Here is a 10999-nt window from a genome sequence, read left to right on the forward strand (position 1 = left end):
TTTTTACCATTTGCTTTACTTGAATATGTATATATAATATTAATGATTATAATTATATAACTCCACTGCATATATGATAATACATATGAATAAAATATCTTTTACAAGTTATTCTTTCGAACTTATTTATAAAAATTATAGTATAAAACCCGTGCATTGCACGGGTACTTTACTAGTTTTTTAAGTAAAGGGAGTAGTTTTTAAAATACATTATATTTGATTATTAAAAAATTACAGTTATCTTAATCAATTTCTATCATAAACTATCATTATTAACTTTTATAATTATCATACAAATCTATTTTTTAATTATAAAACTATTTTAAATCAACATAATCAAAAGGATTTTCATTTCATTTTGTTTTAAAAATAATTTTAAAAACTGCATTATAAAATAATTTTTAAAAATAAAAACTGGAAACAAAGACCAAGCAAGCCCATAGAGTGAGGGGGGAATGTTTTTGTAAGATAAGTACATAGGATGATTGAATGCAAATCCGCCTTAGTGGGAGATTATTAAAAGCAAATTTAGATTGAAATCAAATAATAATAAAAAATCTCTTCTGGCCAGACGAATGATTAAAAAAATCTCACAGTGAAGAATTATAAGCATTCTTTATGGTGAGAATCAAATTTAAATTTTAATAATTAAGTTCAACATTAAAGACCATTCTTCTTAGTTCCTACGTTTTCATCATGCAAACAGCAAACTCATTTAAATAGTTTGTAAAGTTCAATTGGTCTTAAGTCAAATTCAAACATTTCAACCTTGAAAATAGTTGAAATTTGAATCTGGATTGTGTATAATAAAATTGGTTTGGTTTTTTCCATTTAAATATTTATCCATCCTTGACTTGTGCCACAAGACCAGATATTTTAATTACACGTCTAAGTTGACAAATTTAAAAGGTTTAAGAGTGATTTTTGTCCTTAAAATATACACAAAAAGTCATAAATACTTCTAAACTCAACTATAAATTAATTCTCTCTCTTAACTTTGAAAATTCCTTTCATTATCACCCTAACATTAAAAACATTTAATGTTTATTAGTTATTAGTGGGTCTCACTATTTTATAAATATTTTTTATCAGGTTAAGGGTCATTTTTACCTCTCAATTAAAATATTTTATAATAAAAAATATAATGTGAGGCCTACTAACAGTCAACTTGAGAAAATGACAAAGTGATAAGGAAGGAAATATTTAAAATTGACAGACAGAATTAACCTATAGTTGAATTTATAAGCATTTGTTACCTTTTGTATATAATTTAAGGATAAAAATGACCCTTAATCCAATTTAAAAAGGTAAAAATATAATGTTTATAGATAGTATAAGCATGTGAATTTAATTTGAAGTCTATGAATTCTTACAAATTGATTATATAATAATGAGGTTTTCAAATATTATTATTCAAGTTTAAAAACCATGATTGAAAGGACTTTTGAGGTTTGGAAAGACATATTTGCAATCTTACGTCATATGTCTAATTATTCATTTGTGATGCAAGTTCATATAGTTGGCGCAACAATGACTATACATAATTTTTATTAGAAAAAAATCTACAATTAATTCTGACTTTTGGTGTTTTGAAGATAAAAATATGATTAACCTTATGACAATATTAATGAGCATCATTTCCATCATCAATTCTTAGTACAATTTCAAGTGTGACTTTTAATAGAGAGATGAATAGAATTCATGATTCCATTATAGAGCAAATTGTACATTACAGATCAAATCATTAATCATGTAACTATTTAATATTAATGAATGTTTAACTATATATTACATAATTTTTTCCAACATAATAAACTTTACATTTTGTATTCTTATTATTTAACATATTAAAGTTTATATTATTTTAAATTTTTTCATATTTTTTAAACATTTCTAATATATTATATTGTATAACAAAAGTTACAAATTATCAAAATTACTGTTTTTTTTGTTATTATATGTTCAAAAGCACGTTTCAAAAGCACAAGTCATTGTTAATTCAAATAACTTTCAATTTATTAAAATAAATTTTAAAAAATATAGCTAAATACAAATTTTATTATAATAATTGATTTTCACTGAACTGACTTTGTCAAATAAATTTGACAAATTGAGAACTAAACACACACTAGAACAAAAGGAAGAAATGAGTGTACATGTGTAAAAAAAAAAAAAACTCTATGTTCAAATCTCACACACATATGTGTACATATATCACTTTCTTTTATTGTTTACAAGTATAAAAAGTAATCTTATTTGAGACATAATCAGGTATTAATGTGAGCACCTCTCTCAGTAGAGATTTAAATATTAATTTATCATGTCATGAGAGACTAATATGAAGTAAAACTATTATAACTGCATTCACAAAACGACTTGAGACTTCTAGTTAAAAAAAAAAAAATCTCTCTCTTCTTAGTTGAAACAAGCATTTGGGTGAGAATATATCTTTTTGGCATTTTGAATGCATGATTGTATTACAATTTAATTTTATTAATTAATAATTTAATTACTTGAATATTACTAAATTTCCATTTTTTTGGGTGCATGTTGACATAGAAAATTAATAAATATGAAATAATAAATTGAGGGGACGAAATGGCGGATCCTCTTTTCCTATTACCATTTAGTGGAGAAATTTGGTCACTGCAAAGTGGAAGCTGCATTGTCAAGCAAATTCCCAAAAAAATTATAAAAAGGTCTTTATTCCATTTTTAATTTTTTTTTTCGTGAAACTTGCAAAAGAGTACCCCAAATAAATATTTTGTATTAAAATATTTTATACATTGAAATATACAAAGATTTAAATTATAAGACTAGGACCATCAGAGTTTCTAGATTTTTTTTTATAATGTTTTCCTTTAACATTTAAAAATAGTACAACATTATTATGTTTATTTTGATGGCTAATTGAGCAAAAAATTACATAAAAAGATCAAAAAAATTAATTATTTTTTATATCATTGTCTGTAATTTTTAGTCTCTGTAATTTTTTTATTTTTTCTATAATTTTTGTTGTCTTTTGTAATTTTCTTGTCAATGAGGTCAAAGTTAATTTTTATTAAAGATATTGATGGTATTACACTATTTTTAAAAATTGAAGTGATGAAATTACACCTTTTTTTGGACTTATAATTTAAGAATGAAATTATCCTTTTATCCTTAAAAAAATTATAAGTGTTAAAGGACATTTTTGCCTTTCTAAAGTATCTGGTATCATAGATTTTCATGTGATATAATTTTCTACTTTAACATTTAAAATAGTTTATTGAACCCTTTGATGTCAAGAAAAAAGGTTAACTTTAATATTCAGTTGACATAAAATTTACCAAAAAAACCAAAAATACATAAAAGAACAAAAAAAAATTACATAAGTATCTTATAAAAAATTAATATTAATTAAATTCTCTAATTACACATAAATAATAAGATACATATGTTATTTCTTACCCACATGTAAAACATTAAAATATGATTTTTAACAATTATTATTTTAGGGATTTAATCAATATTATTGATGGATTTTATAGGTTTATATGATGCTTATATGCAATTTTATAGGTCTTTTTTTATTTTAAGTCCTTTTTATTTTTGAAATTTTTGGTCCACTAACATCAAAGTTAACTTTTTTAATGGTTGGGTGCTTAGTATATTAGTTTCAAGTATTGAAGAAAAAAATTGCACCACATATAAATTTATGATATAAGGCATTTTTAATTTAATAGTTGAAGAGTAAAAATATCTTTAATCTTAGATTAAATGTATAGCCTCCAGCTCAATCAAAGTTTATGGTTACCTACACAATGCATTACATATGAAACATGAATAGAGTTGGGTGATTTTTATATTATATATTAATAGTTCAAAATTTTATATCCCTATATCTTTAAATTAAATTTTAAATTTTAAAACCATTTTCTTTCAATGAAACTTTTTCAGAGAATTTCAAATAAGAACAAAGGATATGACTTAATTAATAGTGGGTTTAAAAAAATTCTAAAATTTCATATCATTCTAGCGGTATAAAAGTAAAAATAATTTCAACTATAAAAAAAGCAGAGTGCCTTTTACTTGTTCTGTAGAATTATTAGTTATTAATTTTTTACTTTATTTGTTAATTTACCAATATCACTTATAAATTACATTTGTTAACATTAGTTGTTAATTCGCTTAACTTTACTTATTAATTTACTAACATCAGTTGTAAATTACAATACTTGTTAATAATTTATAATTAATATTAATAAATTACAAGACTTATTATTAATTTATAATTAATATTAATAAATTAATAAGTAAAGTTAATAATTTAATAATTATTGTTGCTGCTTATAATTGAAGAATTGATGTCAAATTTTTATATAACAAACAAAGGATACTTTAATCTTCGCACAGTTAAAATTATTTTTCCTTTTATTCCTTTAGACTGAACTAAAATTTTACAATTTTTAAACTTTACTAATAATTAAATCACATCTTTAATCTTTATTTAAAATTTCGTTGCCAAAATTTTTCTCATTTTCCCTCCCCCACCCAAGCACCACCCACCCTACCCTACTCAACAAGGCATATCTTTATCGTGTTAGCTAATTTTTAAATTACATTGCTTTATACTATATTAAAATTTTTATAGAATCAACATGTTAAAGTATAATTTATTTTACATTGAAGTATATTTTAAATTTAATTTCAATTTAAAAATTCACATGTATTAGAAACAAACTTAAATATGTCTATATCCAATACTTTGTCATGCGACTTATGAGTAGAAGCATCCCTAAAAGATTGAATATATACTTGAACGATTTTATATTTTTAATTAAATTCTTTTCCCCTTCACTGTCCCAAGAATGATGCTAATATAATGTTGATATTTTATGATGTTGTGTTAATTTAAGACACAACATAACATGACTATGTTCCAATTTCATAGTTGAAATTTAAAATTAAGAAATGTTTTTAATTTGTAAAGATATGACATATAAATCATAACCTCAAAATATTAAAAAAAACCTAAAAAGTACGGATAATAAGTATACCACCTTTAAAAAATAAATTTAAAATGTTTAAAACAATTATATCTATTATCAATTCATTAATAAGGTAAATAATGTGACTCATTCATATTGAGATAATATAATTTTTAGTTCCTAATTTTTTAACTCAGTTCTTGTAAAATTTATTGAATTAAGAAATTATAAAGGCTGAGTTATACCTAGTCAAAAAATTACAAGTACTTAATTATTTCAAGTTAGGAAATTATAGGAGTTTGGATTTTTACAAATCAAAATTTAGAAACTAAATTAATAGTTAAAAAAATTTGAAGATTAAAAATTATATTTTCTCTTTTCTATTCCATGAAGTAACGATGGTAAACTTACGAAGGGTCTTGCCTCATATTTTACAATAGTGTCCAATTAAATTTTGATATACTAAATATGAAGATTTTATTGATGGATACTTCTTCTTTGACTTGTAAGACCTGTCTAATAAACACATCTAGATAAGATACACTTAACAAACATGGCCTTGCCTCATATTTTGCAAGGGTCTTGATTTACATCCTTTCATATATGAAGGTGGGAAAAAAAATCATATTATAAATGTGAAGATGTTATTAATTAGTAGTTAGTTATTTCTCTGATCTTATATAGAAGTCAAAAACACTTACATCTATCTCATACATTAAAAAATTAAGATAAAAAAATACTTCTTTAGTTTTCTAACTTTAAATTAAATTAAATTTATTAATTTTATGAATATCCAACAATGTTAGGGTTAGATTTAGAAAAAAAAAATACTACCCTTTATTAATGGTACTAAATTGTAATTTTCAAATATATTTTATTATAAACATTGATTTCAACAAAAGAAAAAAATTAAAATTTCAAACATTATCTGCAAATTTAAAGATATTAAATTTATTCTCCACAAAGTAGGACAATGGAAAGGGCATCTTCTAATAAAAATTAGTTCAATTATTAAAGATTTGATTCATAAATAATACTTCCTCCATCAAAAAATATAAAGTATTTTTTAAAAAAGTTGAGTGTTTAAGAATGTAAAACATTTTTAATTTTTTAAGGTGTGATTATTATTTTTTTTTAAAGTATCCCTAGGAATGATTTTATATTTATTATAGAATATTTAATAAAGATAAATATAAAAAAATAGAATTAGTTTGAAAATAAATAACTATTTTATTGAGAGATAAAATTTAATTTAAAATATTTTATCTTTTTAAAAGAAAAGAATAAGATTATAAATTAAATTTTATTGTTAATGTAAAAATTTTATTAATGAGTAATATATGTCTGTAAATATTTATTGAGTTTAGAAACATGCTTTTGGTGTAGGTGAATTTGTTAACCCAACCCGTTCAAATCTTTCTTTTAATTTAATAAGAAAATTTGATTTTCACAAATTTATTTATAAATCGCGTTTCGCTTATGATGATTGTGGCTTTTTGCATGAGTGAGAACCAAGTCAGAACTTTAACTGAGAAAGGGGTGACATCTAAACAAACCCTTACATCATCGTCGTCATCATATAGTTCCTCTCTGTTCATTTTCATGCTTCCATCTCCCTTTCTCACCTACTGCCCCATTCTCTCTGTCTCTCTCCTTTCTTTGGCATCATCATCATTGTGCTTCTCCTATGCCCCATTTATATATTCCTTCTCTTCCCTTTTCCCCTCTCGTTCCCAGCCTCTCTGTTCTGATTCTGCCCAGAAATTTGAGAAACTTGCCTTCCATGGTTGATCCTTGACAAACTCGGTATTTCTGAACTGTTTGCTCACCATACTAGGTACCTTCTGGTTAGAATGGATTCCTTCGGTCAGAATCGTCATCAGACCACCAACTTCAGGTACAATCCCAACGCCGGCACGGTGAGCCACGGTGGCGATGACGACGGGGATGGATTTTCCGGTATTCTCGAAATCTACGTCCATCATGCGAGGAATATTCACAACATATGCATCTATGAGAACCAGGACGTGTACGCGAAATTCTCTCTCACGTACAACCCAGATGAAACTCTCTCGACGAGGATCGTCAATGGAGGCGGGAAAAACCCGACGTTCGACGAGAATCTGAGGATGGAAATTGCCCAGAGCGATGCCGTTTTGAAATGCGAGATTTGGATGTTCAGTAGAGTGAGGAACTACATGGAGGATCAGCTTCTGGGTTTCACTTTGGTCCCAATTTCTCAGGTTTTGGGAAAAGGGAAGGTCACTCAAGAGTATAGCCTTTCTTCAACCGATCTCTTTCATTCTCCTGCTGGAACTGTTAAATTGACTCTCTGTTTGAATCTGAACCCATCTCTGCAAATTAATTCATCTGTTAACAAATCTGTATCGGAATCATCAGTTAATTCTAATACCAATTGTTCATCCATATCTTCAGAAGTTGTCTTGCTTGATAGAAAGATCTCAGAGGTTATGTTAGACCCAGTTGAGTTTTCTAGAATTGAGTTTCCTGATATTAGTGTTGTGAGAGAGAATCAGCAAATGGTATCTGAGTACTTCAATTTGACATCTCATGGTTCTTCTTCTGTTTCTGCTTCTGCTTCAAGGCCTAATTCTGGTGGACTTTTGCCATTTCTTCGCCTTTCTGCACCTCCTCAAGTTGATGACTGTGAAATGACTGTGAATTCTCCAGATGGGAATCATGGAGATTCCATTTCTCCCAATGGCAGCATCCAGAATTCTGGGTTCTTCAGCTCTACCACCACAACCTTAAGTGATGATAGAAACTCTGCAGATTCTTCAATTGACAAGAAGGGTCATCATCATCTTGGTGGTGAGTCATCAAACTCTGCTAATATTGCAATCTCTAGTGAAGCTAATAATAATCAGAATTCTGGTTCTTCTTGTGGTCCTGACACTCCGACTTCCAAGAAAGAAAGTGAAGCCAGAGATCATGAGAAAGAGGGAAAGTTCTCAGCCACAAAGGAAAAAAATGATCAGAGCAATAGTAACAAAGATAGGAACATGGACATGGAGGCTGCTGCAAAATTTGGTCAAGTTTTCTCAGCTCCATTAGGGAACATCAATCTTGAAGCTGAGCAATCTGCCATGCAACAACAGATAGTTGACATGTACATGAGGAGCATGCAGCAATTCACTGAGTCTCTTGCGAAGATGAAGCTCCCAATGGATCTCAATACACCAGACAGAGAAGATTGTGGTGATGTGATTCAAAATCATAGCAGCAACAGCAGCAGCAAGTTAGAAATTGACAAGAAAAATGATCGGTCTCGCGTGTTTTATGGAAGTCGTGCATTCTTCTGATAATCACCTTCTTGATGCTGGCAAAACTAGAAGAAGATCAGCTTAATTTGATGCATGTTTAGTGCACGGAAAAATGTTTATTATTTCCTTTCTGGAAAATACTATTTTACCTACTAAATATTGTGATGGTGTAACTTTTCTGATATATTTATTATTATTCTGCTGAAACTTTCTTAAGAAGGCTCTTATGTTGGTGACTATATATAATCTTGTAGCTCGGATGGTTTTTTTTTTCCTTACTTACCGTTTGACTTGACTGTAAATGGGTTCGCTACTTCTCTGTCTCTGTATTACTTTATCTTGATCTGAAGTGCTTTTGAAGAGATGTTCATTTCTATGGATTCTTTTGTGATTGCTTCAGTCATAATCTTTCTGCAGAATTGAATTGCAAGGAAAGTTTCTGGTCTGATGTCATGTAGAGGTGGCTAAAGTCGTAGCTATAGATTTCATACTTATGCTTCAAGCTGACTATAATTGCAATGCATATTGTCTTTTATTATCATTACTTTGACTACACACACACACACACACACACACACACACACACACACACGCACATTCTTCTTCTTCTTATTTTTCTAGCAGTTGAATTACTCTGAACTCATTAAACTATTGATCACAGGTAAACAAGTCTTGGGCCATTAAAATTTGATAAGTACTCCTATATATAAAGAAAAAATAAAATGACAAGCAACTATTCTTAAATTCCCCTAAATTTAAGGGTGATATGCCATTAAGGATGATTTTTTTTTTAAAAAAAAAAAACTTTATGCAAAAAGATTCCTCTAAATTTTAAATCAAATGTAGATAATTCTTAAAGTTTTCAAGTTATCTACAGATAATCCAAATTCAAGGAAGTTTAAAGTAATTTAACTTTTTTTTAAAAAGGACGACCATGAGTATTTTCCACTCGTATTATTATTCCCTAACATTTGCATGTTAAATAGTCTTTCTAACAGTTTAAAATGTGTTTTTTTTAAAAGAAAAAAATTTAAACTATCAGATAAATTTGATCGCTGGTAAGATTATGCATTTTAATTCAGTCCTTATCCAAAGATGGACAATAATTCATATAAACTAAAGTAACTTTATTTGATATATAAAATAAAGTAACTTTTGGTTTGACGTATCCTCTAAACAATCTGCTCTAACCTGTGTCACTCTGTAATTTGTTTTAGATTATTAGCTCCATGTCAAGTCTACATATACCTTTTTATTACAAAGTCTCAATTGTTTTTCTGAAACTTCCATTGGCCTGGACTTATTTGAGGACAGTTGGAAGGATTTGAATTTATATATATAATGTTTGTAATGATTGATATTCCTTCTTAGAGCATTATCTTGTTGGAACCATTAGCAAAATCTGCATAATGGGTGGCCATCTCTTTGCAAACTTTATTTCCCACTCACGTTTTTTTTCAAAAATTTCCTATAAGTTTTTAACATAAAATTTCTGAACCAAGGATAAAATAATTGGCCCCTTATAATTTTTTTTAGAGAGAATTATGTATAAATCTCCCTTAATACAATTAATTACTCTCAAAATTCATTAACAATTGAGTTTAGAATGACAAAACAAATAATTATATAGCCAATAATTGTGTTCGTCCCTTTTAATTTCCTTTCACATCTTTATAAAGCCAATACTTATTTACATTTCAATAAACAGATTCAAATGTTAATCCTTTTTGGTGGATAAATGTTGTTTGGCTTCTGAAAGTTATATGAAATCTTGGCTAATTTGAATAGAATTGGAATAGAAATATTGATGCGAAACCCTTTTGATCATACTTCTCTTCATGTATATGATTTGAACTCGATCATTTTTAAGATAATCGAGCTTGATATCACTTCATTAAATAGTTGTGATATTGATCAAGAGATCGGTGATATGTGTGTGAAGTGATGTTGTTTTATGAATTAAAGGGGTCCCCATGTCATGATCAAAGATTGAAACTTTTGATTACATTGGAATTGCGGTGGGAATGGTGGGGGCAGATTGAAGCCATTTTTGTCAACACAAGGTGCACCACATTCTTGAGATAGTAGGCAATTGTACTTCAATCACACAACAAAGAAATGTAGGATTGGGAATCCAATGCCCATGTGAACAAAAAAAGGAAAAGATACATACATACATACATACATACATACATACATATATATATATATATCCATATGAAATAAAGAAAAATCACGATATATTATGTTTTTACTTTTGTTTGAATGATGTATATGTATATATATATATATGGTTCTTTTTAAATATTACTCATTCTATTTGAATAAATATTTATTTTTTATCAACAAAAAATTTAGTTAAATTCGGTCCTTGAATTTATCTAAGTCAGAATATATCTTCAAACGTATAGATTGTACATCAACAAAGTTTTTACATCAATGGTAAAATTCAATCCCATAACCTTGTAATTTATGGATCAAATTTTTATCAACTAGATTGACTTTTGTTGGGTTAAAATAAATATTTACAAATGTATGTTTATAAAATTATTTATTAATGTTAAATAATTAAAATACAATATATTATTGCCTTTTATTAACATAATAGTCACAATGTAATATGGGATTAGTATGAGACAGCAATAACAATAAATAAATAAAATTTATTTTTATCAGTATCCGACACATGTATAGTTATTTACATACAAGAAGTTTCAAACTATATTAAAATGTTATATTTCTTTT

General features: G+C 27.2%; 1 protein-coding gene across 1 annotated transcript; it reads left to right on the top strand.

Moving 5' to 3' along the window:
* The first annotated feature begins 6523 nt into the window (after positions 1 to 6523).
* On the top strand, positions 6524 to 8628 carry LOC129317169 (uncharacterized). Its single transcript, XM_054961532.1, has one exon. It carries the CDS (start codon positions 6824 to 6826, stop codon positions 8291 to 8293), a length of 1470 nt encoding a protein of 489 aa, XP_054817507.1. The 5' UTR covers positions 6524 to 6823; the 3' UTR covers positions 8294 to 8628.
* Positions 8629 to 10999: the final 2371 nt, after the last annotated feature.

Source organism: Prosopis cineraria, unplaced genomic scaffold (assembly GCF_029017545.1).
Source record: "Prosopis cineraria cultivar Desert tree isolate PC_DT_omini unplaced genomic scaffold, ASM2901754v1 PC8, whole genome shotgun sequence".
NCBI classification, from domain to species: Eukaryota; Viridiplantae; Streptophyta; class Magnoliopsida; order Fabales; family Fabaceae; genus Prosopis; species Prosopis cineraria.